Here is a 27,678-nt window from a genome sequence, read left to right on the forward strand (position 1 = left end):
ATTCAACAAAAATAAAATATTTCTGATGTTATTTTGGCATGTGTTATAGTAAATTTACAACAACAACAAAAAACACTTTTGTATACTGTCAAAAGGGCTTTTTCTAAAACCTGTAGCAGGAGTGACTGAACTTCTGTTTATTGTCAGTAAACAGTAATGAAATTGTAAGCTCTGAAAGATCTTTCAAAAGATTTTTACTCAATAACCAGGCCGATATTGATATCTCCATTCTTAATCAAAATATCTTGCTGATCAGAGCTTGTTAGAAAATAATATTCTGCAAGCACCAAAGTAGTGAATGCTTTTTGAGTTAATTATCTGTGGAAATCTGGTGATATTATTGTTACTTAGAGATCTAGATTGCAGTGATTCTGTGAATACTGATATTGTTAATACTGACACTGTTTCTCAGCTCAAAATATCTTGGCAGTGGCTTGTTCAGATCTTGTATGAAAAATCACGGAATTCTTTTTTTGCTGTTTCATGATAGCCTTCATATTTGTTAATTAGTGAAGTAAATGTATTATTTTCTGAGTTTACAATTATTTCAGTTATAGTTCTCTAGATTTTGGATATATAAGAAAATGATGTCTGGAATTTTTAACATTAAAAAATAATTATATAAAAAGGTTGTTTTTTTAAAAGACAGCTTGAAGTTCAATAGTTGTTATCATTCAGTTGAAAATACCTCAGTTTGAGGCACAAAGAGGCTAAACTGCAATCTATCTGGAATTGAGGGGGTCTTTGTAAAGAATCAAATTTGTTAACCTAGCTAGAATATAAAAAAAAAAAATTTTTACCATTAAATAATTCTTTTACAAAAAAAAAGAAAAATGGATATAATAAGCTATTTACTGCATTACAAGTTATCTTTTAGACATTGCTTTACTAACCAATGTTCTTTCCTGTCTCTTCAGGTACTGTCTTTTGGCTGACTGAAGTTGTCTCCCTTTCTACCACTTGCAGAGTTAACTCTCTTCTGTGACCTACAGAGTTGTCTTTCTTTGGGAACTACTTTGAATTGTCTCCCTTTGGTAACCAGGCAGTGGATTAGTTTCCTCTTAAAATCTGAAGGGACAGGAAAGATCAGTTACTAAACAAATTTAACCTTAGAACTTTCATGCACGTTTACCTATCTTACATATTCTCAAAAGTTGTGGATTGATTTTACCAGAAAAATATAAACAGTTATTAGAAAAAAGAAAGCTCTTCAGATCTTCACAATGGAAACAAACGGCGGAAATGAAAACGGAGCTCCCTCTAATTACTTACAACTTTATGTAAAAGCAGGCGAGAATATGCGTAATTATGGGGCATGCCCATTTTGTCAGATGGTGTACATGATAATGGATTTAAAGGCACGGGAAGGGGAATTAACTTACGATGTTGTTACAATTAGTATGTCCAGACCACCATTGGATTTCAAAAAGCTTGCAAACAGATTACCAGTGTTGAAACATGGTGACGAAATCCTTTCTGACAATGATGAAATTGTTCAGTACTTGGACAAGAATTTCCCACACCCTGATTTGAGGTATGATAACGAGGAAGCCAATGCCGTTTGCCTGAACTTTTTTTCCAAGTTTTCGTTCTATATCAAGCAAGTAAAAAATAGTCCAGAGAATCTTCTGAAAGAGCTTGCTGCTATTAATGCATTTCTGGAAAGATCGGGAACTCGGTACTTGTGCGGTGATACAATTTCAAACCTGGATTGCCTAGTATTGCCAAAGTTGCAGCATATTCGTGTAGCTTGTAAAGCACTGAAGGATTTTGACATTCCTGCAAGCATGAAAGCCCTGTGGAAATACATTGGCCAGGCTTACGAAAGTACCACCTTCAGGAAAACATGCCCATCTGATCAAGAAATTGTATACCACTGGAGTCAGAAGGCGGAAACGCCGCACCTCAGTGATGAGAAGATGAAAGAATATTCGACTGACAAGGAACCCAAGTTTTCTGTGACAATACCCGATCTGGAGTAGATACAGTGTCAATGGTTTTTGCTTCATGTAAACATTTTGACCATTTTTGATACGCAAAATATGTATGTGTGATATCGTATGTGCCGAAAATGTAGTCATTTGCACAGATGTAGTTACTGTTTTATATCCAACTAAAGAGTTTACCAGTTAACCAGTTAATCAGTTAATCATTCTGATGGAAATCATCTTGTGTACTTTGTCAGATTGCCAGGTAATTTGAATTTCTGAGGAGTTGATTATCTGGGTGAAATATGACAGACAGATATAGCAAAAAAACAAACAAACACAATTTGTGACTTCTCTAGTCCAAAAGGAAGCAGTTTTCATCAAGTTTCAGACCTTCTGGCACGCGGAAGATAATGAGTTTCAAGTGTTGCAAAGTTTCATTTGTTAAATTTTCTTTTGGATCCTGCGAAAGTGGGTTGTCTTGAGAAGTTCTTCAACGAAGATTTGACTGTAAAAAAATCAATTCTGTTTCATCTCCTAAGTTACCTCACCAGCAGACTAAGAACATGAAGGAAAACATTTTTGTTCAGGAAGTTTGTACATGTTTACGCTTTTGAATTTTTCAAGAGCTTGTTTTTAGATTACAAAGTTTGTTTATGATAATTGAAATTAAAAGATGGATTGGATAGCTTTGAGACATAGATAAGGCACTTGTTTTTAACACAGATGTATATATTTATGAACAAACATTTGTATCTATTCTTAGAGGCTTAAATATTTTGTGTATATGTTTGTAGGCCTTGTATAGGGTGTGTTAGCCTGTGTTTTTGAACAAATTGCCTTCTAGTTTAGTCCTGGAATGTAGACAAGAAACTGGTGCACTAAATTTTTTCCTCATCAGCACTGTAAAAGTTTTTTTTTTTTAAAGAAAAAGTTGTTCTCAATAAAATTACAAACTTTAACAGTGGATGTAATTAAAGATTTTATAGCGGTAATCCTCCATATGCATATCTCAGTTACCAAAATTTGGTACAGTAACTGTTTATGCTGAGTTCCATTCAGATTTATTTGTAGACCTGCAACATAATGTATTTCCACTACAATGTAGGGATTTAAAAGAGGAACTTAAAAGTATTTTTAAACAACTTTTGATAAATTCATATTTCCATTGGTACCGATAGCAGGAAAGTTTTGTATACATTTCTAGGTCACAAAGTCCTAAATTTTGAAATATGGACCTGTGAAAGCCTTTCTTCATCAGGGTTAGGTGATCAGAGACAAGTTATAAGTTTTGTGGAACACATCCTGTTAGCAATTATGTTCATTTCTGTCCTTTACATCATATAGGTCATGCACATACATGATGAAGTGATGTTTTACATGTATTTTATATACTTCAAATGTGAAAAACATGTTATTTTATGTTGTTGAAGAAGCCTGTGTCTTAGTCATGATATACATTCATCACAATGAAATGCTCTATTAAACTGAACAAAAAAATCTAAAATAACAGATTAAGTTATTCAGTTTTGCGTATTATAATTTAATTTTATTTAGACATCATTAATGTAATATGTCAGTCAGTTCACTAAATTTGGTAGAGATTTTGAAGGTTTAAGTAAATTTCTTACCATTCACTTCTGTTTGTGAAGTCCATTCAAAGGAGAACATTTTGCTGATAAAATATTAACAAACTATGAAAACGGGTATATTTTAAGACCTTGGTGGATATTAACATTTAAAAATTTGATATTAGAAATGTGATATTTGTACTTCTTTTGCAAAAATGCCTGTTTTTCCATCCATTATAAAAAACAATTTCTGTTCCATCTTCTGGGGCATTGTATTTTATTGTGTGTCTGTTGATTGTTATTTTAAGGAATATTCATCTTTTTCCTAGCATTTCAGTATAATGCATTTGAGATCTGTTGAAGCAATCTGTGAATTGTTCCATTAAAAAAAGAACTCGGGCCTGGTAAGCTCAGCTAGTAGAGTACAAGATGTATGAATAGAATAGAATGGTGGGGAGTTCACTCTATTCTCCGTAACAGTTTGACATAAGGGATCGTGTCTGAAGTAATTTATCTTTCACCTCTGATTCATGTGAGGAAGTTGACAGCAACTTGTGGAGAACAAGTTGGTTCCCCAAATTCTGGTTAGATTAATTGACCACCAATTTATAAGGAAAATATCGTTGGAAGAACAGGCATAAACCGTTAGACCAGTAAAATAACAAACAAACTACAAAGTGTTGATAGTTTACAGGATATGTTAAGTGCTCTTTGTGATAGTGATTGCTTATATACATACTATGGCAACATGTTGTACCAAATGTTTGTTGTTTTGCCAGGAATTTTGCTATTTTCTCTGTGTATTCTAATTGCATATGACAGATGAATATTAATTTGGATAAATAACTGTTGTTAGTGTATTAGTGTCAACAAAATGTATTGTTAATGTGTGAATTTATACAGTCTAACATGCCTGTATGTTGATAAATACCTGAAGTTGAGGTGAAAGTCCCTTTAATATTATGTATATCCATTGTTTTTGCTTTCTTTTGCACGTGAAAAAGTCTTGCTTTCTTTTTCCACTGCAATTATTTGTAGTCTTGAAGTACATTTTCAGTATATATATGAGCAGTGATGTGAAATAAGTTACAAATGTTGTTGTTTATCACTGAACCATTACATGTGATATTGTATTTACACAAAGTAACATTAGATATAACTGCATTGCATGTAGATTTAACTTGTAACTTCATGATACCATTCATAGCTTTATGAAACACATGTTACACTGTCAGTGCTTGTAACTGTAACTTGTAACTTCATATACCATTTATAGCAGAATGAAACACATGTTACACTATCAGTGCTTGTAACTGTAACTTGTAACTTCATGGTACCATTCATAGCTGTATGAAACACATGTTACACTATCATTACTTATAACTGTAACTTGTAACTTCATGATACCATTCATGGCAGTATGAAACACATGTTAACACTAAAGCTTTATTGATTAATTGCAGTATCTGTGTATGTAACTGTAACGTGTTACATAATAACATTTATGCTATATAATACCAGGTGTTCATATTCCATATTAAAGGTAATGTATCATACACCTACTGTTTGATTCATATCTATTCCGTAACAGCTGTTTTCAGCTGTTTCTTTTAATATTGGGCTTCCGAAATTCAAAAGGTGGAAGTAGGAATATTTTAGTTTTTCAAAATACATTGATTGATTTGAGATTTTCACCCCAAATCCATTTTGATAGAGCTGCTACCCATTGCAAATTTCAGAATGAAAATTAAAAAAAACAATAGTTTTGATTGCATTTGTCAACTGATTCTTATGAAACTTTCTGGATAATTTAGTTTATGTTTTTTAATAGATTTTGAAAACAAAATCAGCTTTTTAAAATATGTTGAGTAGCTAAAAGTTGTTTTCCAGACATAGAATCGAGATAATGACAAAGATCTCTTAAATATTTTTCTACCATTTCCAGGAAACCTTTGATGTATATTTGTTATGTTCTTGGTATATTAAGAGAAAATTTCCTGAAGAAAATATTCTGTTAGTGAATTAAACAGAAGAAATTAACACAGTAGGATTATGGACAGCATTTGAACATGTCTTTTGCTAGAACAGTAAATTGTCGTTTTTAATTCTAACCTAAAATTGTCACAAAAATACTATACAGCAATCTCTTGTTCTGAATTTTTAGTGATGGAAGCCTAGAATTGTTCAGTATCCAACTTTTGTATGCAGACAAACCTGTTTTAAGCAGTCAGTAAGGGGAATGGCCATGATAGAAAGGTTGTTACCTCTATACAGGTGAATTTGCTTGGAAAGTATAGAAATGTGAAATAGCAAATATGACTGCTTAAGACAAGTGGCTGCTTAGAAGAGGTGACTGCTTACACAGGTTGGACTGTAGTCTTGTTCCACTTTACATGTCTGTACTTGGCCAAGATGGAAAGTAGTGCTTGTATTAAAGTGAAATATTATTTACTTCTACTGTGTTCTTGGTTTGTACATATATTTTTAAGTTACCTACGGCAACTTACAGCTTGTTTATTTTGTTGGTGCTAGTCATTAGTCTTGTGTTTTTGTTAACCATGTTGTGTCAAACGCTACTTTATGGGTTTTGTTTCAGATCTGCAGATTTTAATCAAATTTGAGTCTTACACTTAATCCACTTAATCTACACTTAATCCACTTAATTATGTTTTGTATTAAGTTTCCATTTAGAGTAATAAGACATTACCTTTAAAAATATGTATGTCTTGAATTTTAGCAAAGGTCATGTTATACTGATGTTAATGACTTTTCGACAAGGTACTTCTATCATAGTCTGGTACATTGTTATTTTGTTTCTTAACTTTGGCTCCTTTCTGTCTCATGTTGAGTTTTTTTACTCCGAGGTTTTCTTTTCTTTCTTTTTTTTTTAGACTTCCATGTTGTATTTACCTTGTAAAGTTGGTGATAGAAGATCATAATATTTTGGAACCTTTTATTTGGGTGTTATTTTGTTTAAGTGTATAGATATTGGCTTATCATAATACAGTGGTTTTAATTTGGTAATGTTTATTCTAAATTGTTGACATGTTGAAAGTTTAATAAGAAATTTAGTAATTGATACTTCTTGTCAACTCTTAGGCATTCTCATTCATTGGAGGACCATGATAACTGTCAGAGATAGGACATTTGCATATCCACATACAAATTATCTGACTACCATCCTACACTTGTAGTGTGCCATATGGCGACTGTAATTTATGTGCAAGTAACTATTATACTTATTCTGATATTTTATGTTATTATATTAGTCATATATATTATCTTGTCAAATGATTCGAAGAACTTTAACATTTTATATCTGACCTTGTCATTAAAAGAGGTGGTGATTTAAAAAAAATTTTTTAAATTTTTTTCATGATATCCAGCATTAATTATGTCCCTGTTTGACACAACAATTTATACAAATATATACATTTTAACAGATATTTTATCATTATATAATGGTTTTTGTTTTTATTATGCCCCTGAAGGGAGGCATATTAGTTTTCAACTGTCCGTCGTTCGTTCGTTCGTTCGTCACAACGTTAACTTTTTGCATGAAGGCACTTTACTTGCAAACCACTGCACCCAGGACCTTCAAACTTCACATGCTGATAGTACTTATTGAGAACAGGACCCCTACTGACTTTGGGATCAAAGGTCAAGGTCACAGGGGCCAATGTCAACTTTTTGCATAAAGGCACTTTATTCGCGAACCACTGCACCCAGGACCTTCAAACTTCACATGCTGATAGTCACCAGGTCAAAGGTCAAGGCGCTGCGGGGGCATTTGTCACCATTAGTGACAGCTCTTATATATAATTTTATTTTACATGCTTAGGTATTTTATGCTAGATCTGAAAAAAAAAAAGAGACATTTATTTTTATTAGCTCATCTGATTTTTTGAAAAAAAATGATGAGTTATTGTCATCACTTGAGCGGTTGTCGGCGTCGGTGTCGGCGTCGGCGTGCTTGGTTATGTTTTGTTTTAGGTCGCTTTAATCTGAGAAACTATCAACAGCTATGCTTTGAAACTTGGAATACTTGTTCACCATCAGCTGTGACCCTGTATAGGCAGAAATTTTAATCATCTTGCATTTCGGGAAGTATTTGCCTTTTGTATTAGAAATATAGATTTTTTGGTTACAGTTTATATGTTTTAGGTAACTTTTATCTAAAACTATTCAATGCTATGCTTTGAAACTTGAATACTGTTCACGCATCATAAGCAGACCTTCGTACATCATATAAACATAATCTGCATCTTGCTTTTTGCAAGAATTTTGCCCTTTTGGACTAAGAAATCAGTTCTTTTGTTAATTTGTTTAGGTCAACTGTTTTCTAAATATCAAAGCTATTGCTTTAAACTTGCAACGTTTTTTCACATCATAAGTGAACTGTACAGCAAGAAAATATCTCTCTGCTTTTTGCAAGAAGTGGCCTTTTGCTTCAAATCATATCAGGATTCTTGGTAAGTTTTATGTTTAGGGTAACTTTATGTATTAAACATCAAAGCATTGCTTTAAACTTGCCAATGTTGTCCCATCTAAAAGCAGACGTAAAGAAGCAACATAACTCTTTCTGTTTGCAATAATAATGACCCTTTTGGACTTAGAAAAATCATTTTCTTGGTTGAATATTATGTTTAAGTCAACTTTTCTCATAAACTATCAAAGCTATTGCTTTAAAACTTGCAACAGTTTTTCACCATCATAAGTGGACACTGTACATCAAGAAACATAACTCTATCCTGCTTTTTGCAAGAATGATGGCCCTTTTTAGACTTAGAAAATCATGGGTAGGACAATATTTCTATTATACAAAAAAAATCAGATGAGCGTCAGCACCCGCAAGGCGGTGCTCTTGTTTATAGATGTGATGAATTTAAACTCCAAGTCTACATTTGATAAATTTTAGTTGGAAGTTCACATTATGACGAAGCTGTTTTGTTTGCATGAAATAAATGAGCCGTGCCATGGGAAAACCAACATAGAGGGTGTGCGACCAGCATGGATCCAGACCAGCCTGCGCATCCGCGCAGTCTGGTCAGGCTCCATGCTGTTCGCTTTTAAAGCCTATTGGAATTGGAGAAACTGTTAGCGAACAGCATGGATCCTGACCAGACTGCGCGGATGCGCAGGCTGGTCTGGATCCATGCTGGTCGCACACCCACTATGTTGGTTTTCCCATGGCATGGCTCAAATGGTTTTAAGCTCTGTGTCCATTTTGATGAAGTTATTTGATTTATGCAAAGAAATATAGATTTAGGCTCTCTAAGTCCACATATGAAAGTATATATCATATAAACTTTATATATATAAACTATTCTTGCCATACTTTAAACTAGTTTTATTTCTGTTACTAAGCTGCCAAAAACCAGGACTTTTTCTTCGTCTAGTCATTGATAAAACTAATAATTTCTGCAGTTTGTTCAGAAACTGCGTGTGTTAATGTGAAAGGTATTTCACCAGTGGTGGTACAAGAGTTTTCCAGAGTTGCCTTTTTTATTCTGTTTGTTTAATTGCAGATTGGGTAATATTGACAGTGGTTTTATTTTCACTAATATTTAAGAAATAATGTATAGAAAAATCACGTTTTAATTTTACTAATACATGAAAAAGTGGTTATATGTCTGCGGAATCATTTCACAAGGGCTTAGCTTGAGTGGATTATTTTGGGGGACATATAACCGATTTGAGTGTATTAATTTATCTAAAGCATTTCACTGTACATTATTTCGCTTCAAATATGCCCTTAATCTAAAACAGAAGATAAAATATCGCAGTGCTCTTTCTTGGTTGACGTCATCACCCTTTAACATGACATCATTTTAGCAGAAACAAGCATATTAGAATTTTGAATAATGCCACTCACAAAGTTACAATATTTGTGATTGTTAATCTGCATTGTGTTGCAAAAGAAAAACTCGCGTTTCACATATTCAGCTGTGAACAAATTGACACCATTAATAAGTATGTGATAATTATCCAATCTGGAGTAACTGCTTTTTAACATTTTAGGCAATACTTTTGTGTAATTTAGACATTAAAGCATGTATTTGTCCACTATTTTACATATAGGAATATAATACTTACAGGAGCATTCCTCCAGATTTAAGTCACAGTTTTCAAAATTTAAGAAAAGTACTAATAAAAATTTTGAAAGTTATTATTAAGAAATAAAATCAGGATTTAGTAGTTTTTGTGTAAAATACATGATTGTGTTTAAAGTATGTGCAGGCTGGAGATAATTAATAAAATGAGCCGCGCCATGAGAAACCCAACATAGTGGGTTTGCGACCAGCATGGATTCAGACCAGCCTGCGCATCCGCGCAGTCTGGTCAGGATCCATGCTGTTCGCTAAAGGTTTCTTTAATTGCAATAGGCTTTGAAATAGAACAGCATGGATCCTGACCAGACTGTGCGGATGCGCAGGCTGGTCTGGATCCATGCTGGTCGCAAACCCACTATGTTGGTTTTCTCATGGCGTGGCTCAAATTATATTATTTAGTAAGTTCTAGACAGTACCCGTCCATGAAAAATCATAACATCTGCGTACGGGGTAGAAGTATTAGTCCACGCAAAAAAGATCTTAATGTATAATGAACGTAATTAAGCTGTACCATAAATCATTCTCGCAAAAATTGGTGATATTTCGTATCTAATACATGTACATGTTTAAATTTGTTTTGAAATAAAATAACGTTGTGATGTATATCTTGGAGCATGCCTCTTTAACACAGATTTTTTATTTGCATTATATTAATATGTTGTGCTATTAATTTGTGTTGTATTCTTTAGTCAGAACTGTTGTGTGTCAAGTTTTTATAGGGGCTTGAAATGTATAATTTTTATTTTAGCTGTATCCAGTGTATTTTATATTTTTTTGCTTTTACAACCTTTACCTGTACCGTACTAATAAACTCTCAGCCAGACATGTGTTTGATTATTTTTTCTTACATTCAGGTATATATACACTTTAAGTCCCCTACCAGATTTTCACCGGAGGGGACTTACGGTTTGTCCACTTAGCCCACTGACTGTCTTGTCAGTCACACAAAGTGCGATCCTGTGATATTTTTTCCAACCGAAACCTAAATATCTCAAAATTTTGACTTGTGTCAAGAATTTGCCTTTCTTATTACTATGCTTTATGCTTACAGAAAAGCAAATGACTGCTGAAAACAAAGATGCATTCATAGCCTCAATTATGCAGACAAGTCAAATATTGATATATCAATGAATTATTGCGGTTGACTGCTCAAAGGCTGCCATGCTGTTTAGTGGTACGGAATTTAAAATGTCTCCAGGGAAATACGTAGGAAGATTGCTGTTACCAAATTATGTGTTTCATGTTGAGCTGAGTGTAGCATGTAACCAAAATATATGATGTGTAATATATGTAAAGTTACATTTATTTTGCAAAGTGATAAAACCTGTTTACAAACAATTAAATATTTAAACCCAACTGTATCAAGTTGTGAAAACAAATGTATCTAACAACATTTAAGCAGGACCATACAAAATTAGTCCAGAGCTTTATATAATTATACCCCTCATTGGAGTTGTGAGTGTGTGTTGGTTGGTCTGTTTGCCAGTATTTACTATCCAGAGGTAGATCTCCAACACAGATTTATTTTCAAATCACTACATGTATGTTCACTTCGAAAATACAACAAAAATTAGGTATGACCCAGGTCAGTACATTCCAGGTCAAGGTCACACAAAGAGGCCAAAGGTCAAATAACTTTGTGTCGACCCCATCTCTTGAAGACTGCTAGAAGTATTTTCATAAATAGCATCAATTGTTCACCCCAAACCAAAATTGGCGGCTTGCCATAAGCACAAACTGCTGGAATATTGCAGCAAGCTCATTTACAAGGTCACCACGTGCAAGCTTAATGAGAGCTTGTGCACTTTATGCTGAAAGATTGTACAAGCTTAATAAATGAATGCTTGTGCTAAAAGATAGTACAAGCTTAAGTGCAAGCTTAAATGCAAGCTTGTTCTGAAAGTTCGTGCTGGCTTAAATGGAAACTTATTTAGAAAAATTGTTCAAGCTTTGATGCAAACTTTATGCTAAAAGATTGTGCAGGCTCAATTGCAAGCTTGTGTTGACAATTGGTACATGTTTAAATGCAAACTTTATATTGAAAGATTGTTCAAACTTAAATAATCTTGTGCTTAAAGATTGAACAAGCTTAAATGAATGCTTGTGTTGAACTTTAATGCAAACTGGTGCTGAAAGCTTTTATTATGACAAAGTATTGCTGCCTGTTGTTTACAGTTTAATTTGCATGCCACATTCAGCTCATTCAAGGCTTTGATTGAACATTTTGAGTTATTTCTTCATGAATGGTGACAACCTGTCTTTGACCTAGGAGTGAGAGATGGAAAGGTCACTGTTTCAAGTCCAGAAAACATCATCCTTAGCCACTGTCTTGGATTGTACTTCAGATTGTTGTCTTTTGTATGAACCTAGCATATGCAAACAGCCATGTACACAACCAGGGAAAACCTTTTGCATTGGAGCATCTTCTATAAATCCTCCCAAAACCTAAAGTGATTACTTTTCTTCCAGAGGAATTGCCTGGGAAGTTGTCAGAAGGGAAGAATTGGTCAGTAATTCAGGAACTCTGGTTATGTTCACCAATCATGGTTAGGTTATCTGTTCGCAATTATTTTAAGTACATTTTTGTAAAAAAAAGTTTATAAATACTGTGGAAAAATAGTATAAAATCAAGATATCAATAAATTAATTGACTCTTTTGATGACAATAATATTTTGTAATATAGGGGAGCTAATGCAGGAAGAAATGAACTGTGAATTAATCAAAGTTGTTGCTCCTGAATTAAAATACTGCTGAAAATACTACCTGAGGGAGTAAGTCAAAAGAAGACTTGTACAGTTCCATCTGGTCCTGTTTTCTGTAGTTATTCTCAGCGTTCAATGTAAAATCTTACATTGACTGCAAACTTTTTCCAAATGAGCTGAATCAGTTTAAAGTATAGACCTGCAGCTTTTAGTCAAATTATTTAAATCATAAGGCAGTACTTTCAAGTGTTAATTATAAAATTAAAAAAAAGTGATTTTTAGTGGCTTGAAAGTTGTAGGCAGTATTTACAACAGCATTATTGTGCAAAATACATGTACAATTGCATTAGACATACAGTGAAAATTTAATGTACATTCTAGTAGCTTTGATTTCTCACCTGCAAACTTTGTGCAGGCACTGGTACCAATGATATTCATTTTTGGAGGTCAAAGTCACAGCGGCACTTGTTCAGTTAATATCTTGAGAAATTGTCTGCATTAGCTACTCTATTTGTATACTTGACACACACAGGTGTCACCTGACACACACATAGGTGTCACCTGAGACAAAATCAAGGTTACAGTGACCTTTGAATAGAAGTTCGTCCACTTTTATCTTAAGAAGGCACCACTTGAGACTGACAGTAGATAAACTGTACTCTTTTTATGTCATGCTTGATATCTCAAGGATACACTTGCTACATGGAAAGACCAACTTTCTTTCTATTATACGACAGCAAAGAAGTCTGGGCACAAGGGTTCCATGAAAACACCCCTGTAGTTTGTATATTGCTGAAATGTAATTTTTGTCTCTTTCAGAGGACAGTGGAGGCTCTTCCATGTTGAGCCCGACCAATCCAGGGCCACAACAGGGGGCACAGCTTCAGCGACAAGATAGCAGGCAACCCAGCATGCCATTGGTTGATTTTGTACAGCAACTGGAAGATTACACACCAACTGTAAGATAAATTTTATTACATGACTGCTTGTATAATCTGCTAGTCTGTAGTTTTTGCTGTATGAATGGTCTTTATTCAACACAATCCATGTTTACTGAGCTAATAAGCAAATGATGTAGAAATAAAAGTGTGGAATTTGATATATTTTGTCATATAATAAAACAATTATTGAATGGCTTATCAGTCAACTGTGTAAATGTTCAATAGCTCTCGGTCTTTTGAATCTGGAAAATAGTTTTGACTCTTGACTGGCAAGCCATTTTAATATACCTGAAATATTTTTAAAAGACAAAGTGCTCTTTATTCTTACTTTTGAGTCTTCATACTATTTGTGCAAGAAACTTGGATTTTTTTAAAATATCAATACGCTTGTGACTGAAAAAGGAAAGGGATATTGGTGTGACTGTTTATTCGAGCATGACATTATGGACATCCTTTACCATTTAAAATGGTACGTTTCATTCAGTGACAACAGTTTTAATAACTTAATATGATGAATAAAGAGGTCAGAGATGGGGACAGGTGTTGGTTCTTCCTGTACAGCAATTAAGAAAACTTACATTTCAACTGAATACTCATGTGATCTATCAGTTAAGAGGCAACATGACTCGTGTTATAAATGTTCTAATTGTTTGATTCACCATTATGACTTTTGTCATGTATTGCAACACACCAACCTTAACAGCTTTGATATATTGTATTCAAATTATAACAGATGCAGTGATAAGAATTAATTAGGAAAAAAACCTTTGAGCTTTGTTGCCTGGCTACTCCATGTTATAAGTGTACAATTTGATTATTTTGGTCCTCTTGGGAGAACAGAGGTTCATTCATTTGCAGTATAATGTCTATAAAAACAGCAGTCAGCAGGTAACAGAAAACTAATTTTATTTCTCATTAAATTTATCTTAGGGTTGTTACCTTTGATGTTTGTGCTGTATAGAGTGATGCAATTTCTGCCATACTTCAGATATTTGTTGTATGTATAGAGGTATACAATGTCGGTCTTTCCTCTAAAAATTGGTCTATTTACAAAAGTAAAATTTATGTATTTCCTCTGAAAATTGCTCTATATACAAAAGTACAGTTTATGTATTTCCTCTGAAAATTGTTCTGTATACAAAGGTACAATTTATGTCTTCCTTCTGAAAATTGTTCTATATACAAAGGTACAATTTTCTATACACAAAGGTACAATTTATGTCTTCCTTCTGAAAATTGTTCTATATACAAAGGTACAATTTTCTATACACAAAGGTACAATTTATGTCTTTCTTCCGAAAATTGTTCTATATAAAAAGGTACAATTTTTGGTTGCGGGTTTATCCCGCTACCAAAGTTAAGTGTATAATTTCTGACAATCATGTAGCATCTTTATTTGATTCCAAATCACATCCAAAGGAATTTGTTCATGTGCTACACAAAGTAGTCCAATTCATGAACAATGCGGATGAATTATCAATGATCAAGCAGGTCGTATTCATCCTCTATCCATTCACACTGGCCATTTAGATTATATAAGATCTGTCAATGATTAGGTATTCCAGCCCATGGTTACATCACTGACTTCCAACTGTTCATGTAAGGTCAGGCAGAGTTTATCTTAGATATGAGGCTCATTAGTATTTGTTTCTTATACATGTATGTAGTTATAGATTGGCATTTAAAATGAAAATAACTCTAGCAAAACCCGCAACCACCAGACATCTCAAGGCTTTGATCTATATACAGAGGTACAATTTATGTCTTTCTTCTGAAAATTGTTCTATATACAAAGGTACAATTTATGCCTTTCCTCTGAAAATTGTTCTATATAAAAAGGTACAATTTTCTATATACAGTGGTACAATTTATGTCTTTCCTCTGAAAATTGTTCTGTATACAAAGGTACATACACTTTTCTATATACAAAAGTACAATTTATGTCTTTCTTCTGAAAATTGTTCTATATACAAAGGTACAATTTTCTATATACAAAGGTACAATTTATGTCTTTCTTCTGAAAATTATTCTATATAGAAAGGTATAATTTATGTCTTTCCTCTGTGAAAATTGTTCTATAAATTACAGCGGTAAAATTTATGTCTTTCCTCTGAAAATTGTTCTATAATTACAAAGGTACAATTTATGTCTTTCCTCTGATCAATGTTTGCTCTATGTACATAGGTACAATTTATGTCTTTGTTCTGATGTTTGTTCTATATACAGAGGTACAATTTATTTTCAGGAGTGTACAAATCTGCCTTTGTTCCGATGTTTATTCTATGTACAGAGGTTTACAACTTCTGTCTTTCCTCGGACATTTGTTCTGTGTACAGTAGTGTACAGACGTTTCACAGCATAACATTAGATATAACAAGAAATCAAGATCATCGTAATTCTGAAATAGGTCTTGCAGGTGTCTTGTTGAGACATTTACCTGTTCTAGTTTTCTATACTTCTTCTAGTCTTCTAGACTTGTTCTAGTCCTTTAGACCCATTTTAGTCTTCTAGACTTGTTTTAATCTTTAATACTTGTTCTAGTCTTCTAGACCTGTTTTTAGCTGGACTTTTCGAAGAAAATGTAGAGCTATTGCACTCGCCCCGGCGTCGGCGTCTGCGTTGGTTAAAGTTTTTGATAAAGTCAAATATCTCTGTTACTATCAAAGCTATCGACTTGAAACTTATAATAGTTATTTACTATCAAAGTCTACACCAGGAGAAACAATCCCCATAACTCTGTTTGAATTTTGACAGAATTATGCCCCTTTTTAACTTAGAATATTTGGTTAAAGTTTTTGATAAAGTCAAATATCTCTGTTACTATCAAAGCTTTTGACTGGAAACTTAAAATAGTTATTTACTATCAAAGTCTACACCAGGAGAAACAATCCCAATAACTCTGATTTGAATTTTGACAGAATTATGCCCCTTTTAACTTAGAATTTTTGGTTAAAGGTTTTGATAAAGTCAAATATCTCTGTTACTGTCAAAGCTTTTGACTGGAAACTTAAAATAGTTATTTACTATCAAAGTCTACACTAGGAGAAACAATCCCCATAACTCTGATTTGAATTTTGACAGAATTATGCCCCTTTTTAACTTAGAATTTTTGGTTAAAGTTTTTGATAAAGTCAAATATCTCTGTTACTGTCAAAGCTATTGACTTGAAACTTAAAATACTTATTAACTATCAAAGTCTACACCAGGAGAAACAATCCCCATAATACTGAATTGAATTTTGACAGAATTATGCCCCTTTTTAACTTAGAATTTTTGGTTAAAGTTTTTGATAAAGTCAAATATCTCTGTTACTATCAAAGCTTTTGACTTGAAACTTAAAATAGTTATTTACTATCAAAGTCTACACCAGGAGAAACAATCCCCATAACACTGATTTGAATTTTGACAGAATTATGCCCATTTTAAACTTAGAATTTTTGGTTAAAGTTTTTGATAAAGTCAAATATCTCTGTTACTATCAAAGCTTTTGACTTGAAACTTAAAATAGTTATTTACTATCAAAGTCTACACCAGGAGAAACAATCCCCATAACTCTGTTTGAATTTTGACAGAATTATGCCCCTTTTTAACCTAGAATTTTTGTTAAATGTTTTTGATAAGTCAATATCTCTGTTACTATAAAGCTTTTGACTTGAAACTCAAATAGTTATTTACTATCAAAGTCTACACCAGGAGACACAATTCCAAACTCTGATTTGAATTTTGACAGAATTATGCCCTTTTATAACTCAGAAAATTTAGGGTTTAAGTTTTGTGATGTCAGATATCTCGTGTTACTATCAAAGCTTTTACTTAAACTCTAAAGGTACATTTTATCCAAATCTAACCAAGAAACTTGCTCAGAACTGTTATCTGAAATTTTGACGATTGCTTTTAATTGATTTTTAGCTGATGGTCAAAACTAGGTCACAGGTCAAATATAGGAAAAGCTTGTTTACACTCTGAGTCACAATTTATTGGCCCAAGTCTTAATGAAAATCTTAATGAAACTTGGTCAGAATGTTAGCCCTCAATAAAATCTTGGACGAGTTTGATATTGAGGTTGATCTAGGGCTCAAAACTAGGTCCCGAGGTCAAATCAAAGGAAAAGCTTGTTAACACCCTAGAGGTCACATTTTTGGCCCAATCTTAATGAAACTTGGTCAGAATGTTACCCTCAATAAAATCTTGGACGAGTTTGATATCGGGTCATCTGGGGTCAGAAACTAGGTCACCAGGTCAAATCAAAGGAAAAGCTTGTGAACACTCTAGAGGTCACAATTTTGGCCCAATCTTAATGAAACTTGGTCAGAATGTTACCCTTAATAAAATCTTGGACAAGTTTGATATTAGGTCATCTGAGGTCAAAAACTAGATCACAAGGTCAAATCAAAGGAAAAGCTTGTTAACACTCTAGAGGCCGCATTTATGACTTTATCTTCATGAAACTTGGTCAGAATGTTAATATTGATGATCTTAAGGTCCAGTTTGAATCTAGGTTATGTAGGATCAAAAACTAGGTCACCCAGTCAAATCAAAGGAAAAGCTAGTTTACACTGTAGAGGCCACATTTATGACCATATCTTAATGAGACTTGGTCGAAATGTTAATCTTGATGATCTTTAGGTCAAGTTCAAATCTGGGTTAGGTTGGGTCAAAAACTAGGTCACCAGGTCAAATCAAAGGAAAAGCTTGTTAACACTCTAGAGGCCATATTTATGATGTATCTTCATGAAACTTAGTCAAAGTGTTAAACTTTATGATCTTTAGGACAAGTTTGAATCTGGGTCATGTCGGGTAAAAAACTAGGTCACCAGGTCAAATCAAAGGAAAAGCTAGTAAACACTTTAGAGGCCACATTTATGGCCGTATCTTAATGAAACTTGGTCAGAATGTTAATCTTGATGATCTTTAGGTCAAGTTTAAATCTGGGCCATGTGGGTTCAGAAACTAGGTTACTAGGTCATATCAAAGGAAAAGCTTGTTAACACTCTAGAGGCCACATTTTTGACCGTGTCTTCATGAAACTTAGTCAGGATATTAAACGTGATGATCTTTAGGTCAAGTTCGAATCTGGGTCATGTGGGGTCAAAAACTAGGTCACAGGGTCAAATCAAAGGAATGGCTAGTTAACACTTTAGAAGCCGCATTTATGACCATATCTTAATGAAACTTGGTCAGAATATTAATCTTGATGATCTTTAGGTCAATAGGTCAGGTGAGCGATACAGGGCCTTCATGGCTCTCTTGTTTTTTTACTGGCAAAGCTCATATTCAGAGTCAAGCACTGAGAAAAGTCGAGCGCGCTGTCTTACGGACAGCTCTTGTTGTCTTCTATACTATATATATTATATATATACTTGTATTTCCAGATTCCTGATTCAGTGTGCGGTCACTATTTAGCCAGAGCAGGGTTTGAGGCCACAGATCCACGCATGTATGTTTATTTTAAAGATGTACTATGCTTCTGTTTATTTAATATATTTTATCATTAGATATTGATTTAATTCTTAAAAATCCTTGTCAGAATATATTCAATGTGGCTGAATATAGAAGTAAATATGTATGTAGATATCAAATCACATTCCAGTGTCATATCTAGTATCCATTTGTTAGAAAGACTTCCAGTACCATTCATAAACACAATCTATTTTATGTTTATGTAAATACTATGAAATAGTAACTGTTGCATAATTTTCAGGTACGAAATTAGGCGTATTATATCTTTAAGGAAACAGATTTAGAAAAAAGTAGTTGTAGTTTGAAAATTTCTCTGGTGAAGAAAGATAATTGTAGTTAATTTTGGTTTCCTGAATTAACATTGTATCAGGAGTACTTCCATAAGCTTCTTTTCTCGTGCAGAGTCTTTGCTTGCAAGGTGAGCTTTTGTGACCGCTTGATGTCCGACATCTGAGTGATACGGTCTCCGTCTGTCAACAATTTCTAAAAAGATATTCTTATCCAAAACCGCTGGGCAGATTTACACCACAACAATGATCCTTGGGTGCCCCCCTTTCAAAATTGTCCAAAGAATTAAAATACAGTCAGAACTCTGGTTGCCATGGCAACTGAAAGGAAAAACTTTGAAGATCTTCTCAGAAACTGTTAGCCGCGGATTTCAAAAATATTTTGTAGAAATAATCTCTAGGTGACCCTCTACCAAAACTGCTTAAGCTGTTCTGTTTCGGTAACAAACATGGCCACCAGGGGGTGGGGCATATTTTCCCTCAATGGCTATATTGTAAATTTCAAAATCATCTTCAAAACCACAGGGCAGATTTACACAAAACTTCACAGGAATGATCCTTGGGTGGTTCCCTTTCGAAATTGTTCAAAGAATTAAAATCAATGCAGAACTGTGGTTGCCTTGGCAACTGAATGAAAAATCTTGAAAAATCTCAGAAACTCTTCACCGGATTTCAAAAATATTTTGTAGAATGATCTCCAGGTGAATTTCTACCAAACTTGCATTAGTCATTCTATTTTGTTAAAAAACTTGGCTGACAGGGGATGAGGCTTATTTTCCCTATATGACTATATTGTAAAAGTCAAAAGTCTTCTTCTCTGAAACCTGAAGACCTGGCGCTTAGATATTAGGTACATGGTATTGTCTAATGGACTTTTACCTATGATCCGATGGTTAATATTGGTCCCACCCCATTGTCCCTTGAATTTACATCGAGTTCTACAGGAAAGAAAAAATTCTTCTCTGAAACCACGAGACACAGAGCTTAGAAATTTACATGTAGCATTGACTAGAGGTCCTTTACTAAGATTGTTCAAATCATGACCCAGGGTACCATTTAAAGCCCTGCCCTGGGGTCACTTACGTTTTTATATGAGTTTTAATACTTGAAAATTATCTGATCATATTTTCTAGACTATTTGATTATAATTACATGATGACCCCAAGTAGTTAGTACTGACCTACATGTACTTTCTTGTTTTTAAGACTTGGATGTCATAATATACAGTTTTGCAAACTGACCTTATAAGACTTAAGTACAACTGACTTTCAGTTTCCATGGATGTGACCTACTTTCTTAATATTTAAACATCAGTTTAACATTTGAAACTTATAGCTCATATTACTCAGGTGAGCGATCCAGGGTTATCATGACCCTCTTTTTCATTATTCTCAAGATTTGATAACACATGTAGAAGTTGCCATTGAGAAAGACTGCGGTAGGTAAGAATGATTGACAAACAGTATTGAAATTCTTTGGGAGAGATGGAAAAATGTGTTGAGGCTAATACGTACAAACAAACAGATGTTTATAACCTGCAAGGCAGTAGAAAACAAACAGATGTTGACAGTATTAAAGTAGTTATCTTGTGACAGAAACTGATGTTTTACAGAGAAATACCCGCTGCAGGGAAATAAACACTTATAATGATAGAGATTTTAATTGATATTCTGTTCTTTCCTTTGATCGTTTACCTGCTATATCTGTGACAATTTGTTTGTACACTAATTGGAATTTATTCCCTGAGGTCTTGGAAAGAATTAATGAGAATATTAGAAGAAAGCGAGCTTTTGTTTTTGAAAACTTCTGCTTCAATGATATTTTGAATTTGATATCTAAACCTGAAAGTACAATATTTGCTGTAGGCTTGTTTTGAACTCATCTAGATTTTTAGATTCACGTTTATCATGTAAATTTTAAGAGAGATTTTCAGTAAAATAGGTAGAAATAAAGTAAGTTCTGTGCAGCTACATTTAAGGGAACACCACTAATGGAAGACTAAAATGTGTTATTGTCCAGAGTTGTTGCTCGGCAGTGGTCAATTATGTTTCACACTTGTAGTGGGGGAGACATTGATTTAGTGATGTCTTTTAGTCTGTTAGTCTGTCTGTCTGTCACAAAGTTTGTCCACACACTCCTCTGACACATACAGGTGGATTTACACCAAACCTCACAAAAGTAATCATTGCCAAGCCTGTCTTTGCATATCACCAGCAGGTTGGATTTCATTAATTTTTGGTGGACATACAGCCCTGACATTGTTAAATTTTATGTTTTGGATGCTTCTCTTACATGATTGTGGGTGGATTTACAGCAGTGATCTGAGTTCTAAGCCTAATTGTGCATATAGTAGGCATGTTCCTATTCAGTGGAGTTACAGCCCGTGATTTGTTGCAGTTTACCTCTCCTGCCCAGGTGCTCTGATGCAACCAGGAGGAATTACATCAAACTTCATAGAAGTGACGATTTTCAAGCTTGTAATGTATATCATTGGCATGTTCCGCTTTGGTGATTTTCTGTGCTGCTATGGCCCTTGATTTGGCATTTCATGTGGTTTTGGCAGTTTCTGTCATGTTATTGGGTTAATTTCCACCAACCCTTACAGGGTGATTGGTACCAAGTCTAATTGTGCATATTATTAGCATTTTCGGGTTGATTGATTTTTAGCAGAGTTATATTTGGCCCTTTATTTGTCAAATTTGATGATAATTTGGCAACTTCTCTTGCTGTATACCATTGGGCTGAATTTCACAAAATCTCACAAGTGATTAGGGTGAATGTGGTTGTCTACATCATTGGCATGTTATAAATGTTTTACATATTTTCAGGGGAGTCATGACCCTTGATTTGTCAAATTCTTCAATATCTGTGCTACTTCTAAACAACTGATTGGCATGCCACTAAACTTCACAGGAGTGATCATTTCTAAGCCTAGTTGTGTATGTCGTTGAAATGTTATAGTTAAGAGATTTTTCCTTCAGTTATGGCCCTTAATTTGGAGCTTTTCACAATTTCTGCGTGTTAAGCGGTGGGAGACATAGGTTTTCATAACTACAATCTCTAGATTATTCCAATCTGACTAAAGTACATCTCCTATTACACTATGCATAGGATCTGAGAACGACCTATTCATTGCCTCGATCTGACGACCCTTTCGCTCGCCAATCAGAGCCTAACTTACAACATCTTGCAAATCTACCTGTATGGCCTTGTCAAATTTTGATATTTGGCAATTTCTTGTGTATAATGGTATTCCAATTACCGGTTAGCTGAGTCGGTGTCCACTTGCTGTTTAAGCGAAGGGCGGTATCGACCCTGATATTGTCACATTTCTTCATTATCTGTGCAACTCTAACAACTGATTGGATAAAATTAAATATATGCAATACTGGTATGCTTAAATTATGTAGAGATCTCATATGGATAATTTGGGTCTTTCTCAATTCTACGTTTAGAGACAATACTTTATCAGATTCTAGATTATTCATAATTTCATCCAATGGCAAAAAAAAATATTTTGTTGTCATTACACTTTGCAGCTAGTGATGTGTGTCTTGTTGTCTTTCCTTACAGTGTGAGGTTAGTGTCACTGGCTGCCCAGAAGTTTATCTCAGATATTGCCAATGATGCCCTACAGCACTGCAAAATGAAGGGTGGGGCTAACAAAAACAAGGGAAAGGTAGGGAGTATTACATCTCTAATTTGTTTTTGTTGGATTTATAGTCAGACCTACACAGTTAAGGGCATATGGCTACTTCTCCAGCTTAAGATGGTGGAGGAAGACTAGATGACCCCCAGTGCTCTGAGCATGGATTTGGTGTGGGCACACAGGTTGTAAGCGAGGTCTCCTACCCAGAAATGATTTGAAGCAAGCAACTTGAACACAGAGGTCCAATACTCATTTTAGAGACAAGTTAATGTTGTCTAGCAATAATATGAATAATCTAGGATTACTTATCCTTTAGTTTAGCCTGTCATGTGCCTTAATTTTTTCGACCAAAATTGTGATACAGTTGTGCCACTTGTCCAGTACTGATTAAGTACACTCCATTGGCTGGCTGCCAAAGACAGGACTTGTTTTACTGTATTGAACAAACTTGCTTTTAAAAACATTATAGTTTTCCCAACTCATTTTAGAAAAAAAGACACAGAATGCAATCAGTTCATTATCTTTTTGTCCTTTGATGGTCTTGTTCTCATATCTGAGTGCTCAAGTAGCATATTAAACAGGTATAGTGGTAATGACCACATAAAGGCTTCTACAATAAAAGCTTCATATAAAGACCACTTCTTTCTCTTCCATTTTAAGCATAGTGTAAAGAGAGATCAACTCGGTATACATCTTATTTCCCAAAGGGGGTCGTTACAGACAGGTTTGACTGTAGTTGTAATTTTGTCGTTCATTTCCTGGTTTGTTTGGTTTGATTTCAGGACAAGAAACTTGTATTGACAATGGACGATCTCACTCCAGCACTGGCAGAATATGGTGTCAATGTCAAAAAACCTGTATACTATTCTTGAAATAAAACAGAATTTAGAAATACTTATGTCTGTTTAAATTTCCATTTCATCTTCCTTTGCTTTTATTATTATCATACCAGCTTTATATAGTGCCTTTTTAGCTCACCTGAGCCAAAGGCTCATGGTGAGCTTTTGTGACCGCTCAATGTCCGTCGTGCATCGTGTGTCCGTCAACATTTTCTAAAAAAATCTTCTTGAGAACCACTGGATAGAATTACACCAACCTTCACAGGAATGATCCTTGGGTGGTCCCCTTTCAAAAGTATTCAAAGAATTTCTTTCCATGCAGAACTGTGGTTGCCATGGCAATCGAAAGGAAAAACTTTAAAAATCTTCTTGTCCAAAACTGCAAGGCGTAGAGCCTTGATATTTAGCATGTGACATCATCTAATGGTCCTCTTGATGATTTTCAAAATTGTGCCCCTGGGATGAAAAGAGACCCCGCCCCGGGGGTCCAAAGTTTTACATAGACTTATACAGGAAAAAACTTCAAAATATGATATGTGGTATGTAGCATTGCCTTGTGGTCCTCTACCAAAATTGTTCAAATTATTACCCTGGGGTGAAAAGAGGCCCTGCCCGGGGGGAGGGGGCAGGGGGGCTTCAAGTTTGCTTTGATATTTTGTATGTAGCATTGCCTTGTGGTCCTCTATGAAGATTGTTCAAATTGTGCCCTGGGGGTGAAAAGAGGCCCCGCCCCGGCGTTCCCAAGTTTTACATAGACTTATATGTAGGAAAACTTTAAAAATCTTCTTGGCTGAAACTGCTAGGCCTAGGCTTTTGATATTTGGTGTGTTGCATTGCCTTGTGGTCCTCTACCAAAATTGTTCAAATTATTACCCTGGGGTAAAAAGAGGCCCTGCCCCAGGGGTCCCAAGTTTAACATAGACTTATAGAGGAAAAAAAAAGCTTCTTGTCTAAAAGTTCAAGGCCTAGGCCTTTGATAATAGGTATGTAGCATTGCCTAGTGGACCTCTAACATGATTGTTCAATTATGCCCCTGGGGTGAAAAGAGGCCCCGCCCTGGGGGTTACTTGTTATATGAGTTATATAAAAATTATCAGATCATATTTCCTAGACTGTTTAATTATATTTACCTGATGTACCCAAGTGATTACGGGTCACCGTACTGTAACCTTGACCTACTGACCTTTCTTTTTTTTTCAAGATACAGCCTTGAAATTTGGATGACATGTACAGTTTTGCATACCGATCTTAAAACTGAGTTTCAGTGACCATGAATATGACCTACTTTCTAATATTTTAGCATCAGTTTGTCATTTGAAACATGTGGCACATATTACTCAGGTGAGCGATTCAGGGTCATCATGACCCTCTTGTTAATGATAACAGGTTTAAACGTGCTTTACATATAGCAAACACAGCCACACAGGGTGTGAAATTCATCGTCTACTAGTAAAGACACAGAGCAATCTGACCAAAGGGACAGAGTGAGATAAAGCCCCAAGAACAGATAGAGAGAAATCCTTTTTAGATACAGACTTGTCCAGCTAACTTAGCCTAGCTCTTTGCAAATAGACAGTCTAGTTCTTTAACGTGCCCGATGTATAGCACCAATACACCCGAAGCCGTCTTTACTGGGAAGAACCAGCACAGGCCTCTAAGTTAGTTGGGAGACACTAGAGCATCGCGGAAATTTCCAATGCCTGGACCGGGATTCGCACCCGCTACCTCTGGATCAAGCAGGTTACTAGTACCACTAGACCACTTGCCCACTTTTGACGCGGAAACACTTGCAGGGACATAGACAGATTGATATGATGTTTGTATTATAAAAAAAAATGACTAGGTGTCACCATTTAGCACCTTTTAAAATTCATTAATAGAAATACCATGAAACAAATTCTGCTCATGAACAGTTGGGAGATCTTCACCAAACTTGCCTCTTAGCTTCTGCCATATTTATTCAAATTGGGGTGCTTGACCCCTTTAAGGGACAACTAAAGCTAATAATTGAAATACCTTACTATGACTTCATTTCATGAACTGCTTGGTGGATGTTTATCAAACTTGGTCTGTAGCATCTCTATGGTCTTCTCCCATTTTTCTTCAAAAGGGGGTGCTTGTCTACTAGAACTAGAAACACTTTTAAATGACTTATTTTCACGAGCCCACTTGCTCAGCTCAATAGGGAGAGTGCATATCTACGGATCGTGGGAGTTTGAGTTCAGTCCCCAGGTGAGGTGCATGTTCCCCATTACGATTTGATAAAAGACATTGTGTCTGAAATCAATCGTCCTCCAACTCTGATTCATGTGGAGAAGTTGGCAGTTACTTTCGGAGAACAGGTTTGTACTGGTATAGAATCCAGGAACACCGTTCTGCCTTTGCGCCCAGTGTAGATTATGATCAGCCTGCACATCCATTCAGTCTGATCATGCATGCAGTCTGATCATGATCTGCACTGTTTGCCATTCAGAAAGTACCTCTTTGGTCAGCACCCCTTTTAACAATTAATGGTACTGTCCAAATTTGAAGGGTTTATCCCAACACAAACTTCTTTTCATGAATCTTCATCAAGCTGGGTCTGTAGCATCATTGTAAGATCCTTTCCTAGTTTTGTTCACATGGGGGCACTTTGCCCCTTTTAGGTGCCTCTATATAGTTAATATAAAAAAAGAACAATTATTTAAATGACTTCTTCTCATGAACGACTTCGTTAGAGTTGGTCTGTAGCATCATCATAAGGTTTTCTTCCAATTTTGTTCAGAGTAGGGCTATTGGCCCTTTGCAGAGACTACTAGAGCTAAAACAAGAGGGCCAAGATGGCCCTAGGTCGCTCACCTGAGAAAGACACCATAACAGTGTAAACATGTTTGACATAGTGATTTCATGGAAACAAATATTCTGACCAGTTTTCATAAAGATTGGACCAAAAATGTGGTCTCTTTAAGTGTAAACAAGTATTTTCTTCAATTTGACATAGTGACCTAGTTTTTAAGCCAAGGTAACCTACATTCAAACTTGACCTAGATTTGACCAAGGCAATCATTCTGATTAAATTTCATGAACCTCAATTGAAAAATACAGCCTCTATTGCATACAATACCTTTTTCTTTGATTTGTCCTAGCGACCTAGTTTTTTATCCCAGATGACCCGTATTCAAAATTGACCTTGATTTCATCAAGGCTATCATTCTGACCAAATTTCATGAAGATCAATTGACATACACAAGGTTTTTCTTTGGTTTGACCTAGTGACCTAGTTTTTAACCACAGATGACCCATATTCTAACTTGACCTAGATTTCATTAAGGCAATCATTCTGACTAAATTTTATGTATATCCAATGTAAAAAGCAGCCCCTATTGCGTACACAAGGTTTTTCTTTAATTTGATCGGGTGACCTAGTTTTTGACCCTGGATGACCCATATTCTAATTCGAACTAGATTTCATCCAGACAAACATTCTGATCAAATTTCATGAAGATCCGGTGTAAAATGCAGCCCCTATTGCATACATAAAGTTTTTTGTTGATTTGACCTAGAGTCCTGGTTTTTGACCCCAGATGACCCATATTCGTAACTTGCCTAGATTTCATCAAGGCAATCATTCTGACCAAATTTCATGAAGATCAATTGAAAAATACAGCCTCTATTGCATACACAAGGTTTTTTCTTTGATTTGACCTAATGACCTAGTTTTTTACCCCAGATGACCCAGTTTCGAACTCGGCTTAGATTTTATCAAGATAATCATTCTGACCAAATTTCATGAAGATCAGTAGAAAAATACAGCCTCTATCTCATACACAAGTTGTTTTTTTATTTGGCCTAGTGACCTAGATTTTGACCCCAGATGACCCATTTTCGAATTCGGCCTAGATTTCATCAAGATAATCATTCTGACCAAATTTCATGAAGATAGTTGAAAAACACCGCCTCGATCGCATACACAAGCTAAATGTTGACGGACGACAGACAGACGACAGAATCCGGACATCGGGCGATCAGAAAAACTCACCTGAGCATTGCTCAGGTGAGCTAACTAGAAAAGAAAACTTTAAATGACTTCTCACGAACCACTAAATGAATCTTCTTCAAACTTTGTCAGTAACAGCATTGTAAGCATTCCATATTCATTCATAGTGTGTGTGAGGGTGGGGGGGGGGGGCGGTATTTGGCCACTTTTA

General features: G+C 35.0%; 1 protein-coding gene across 7 annotated transcripts in view; it reads left to right on the plus strand.

The window, feature by feature from the left end:
- LOC123527789 (transcription initiation factor TFIID subunit 10-like) overlaps positions 1-23,546 on the plus strand; it is a 54,785-nt gene extending 31,239 nt beyond the window's left edge. For 5 of the 7 annotated variants that reach the window (XM_045307460.2, XM_045307459.2, XM_045307458.2 and 2 more), the window contains exon 2: positions 918-5,950. In XM_045307460.2, the coding sequence (XP_045163395.2) occupies positions 1,224-1,982 (759 nt within the window). In that variant the 5' untranslated portion in view covers positions 918-1,223 and the 3' untranslated portion in view covers positions 1,983-5,950. Of the gene's footprint in view, positions 1-917; positions 5,951-13,134; positions 13,275-18,628; positions 18,694-22,576; positions 22,683-23,434 lie in introns of those variants that run through there. The other 2 variants (XM_045307461.2, XM_045307462.2) reach the window with 1 other exon arrangement.
- Positions 23,547-27,678: the final 4,132 nt, after the last annotated feature.

This window comes from Mercenaria mercenaria, chromosome 14 (assembly GCF_021730395.1).
Source record: "Mercenaria mercenaria strain notata chromosome 14, MADL_Memer_1, whole genome shotgun sequence".
Taxonomy (NCBI): domain Eukaryota; kingdom Metazoa; phylum Mollusca; class Bivalvia; order Venerida; family Veneridae; genus Mercenaria; species Mercenaria mercenaria.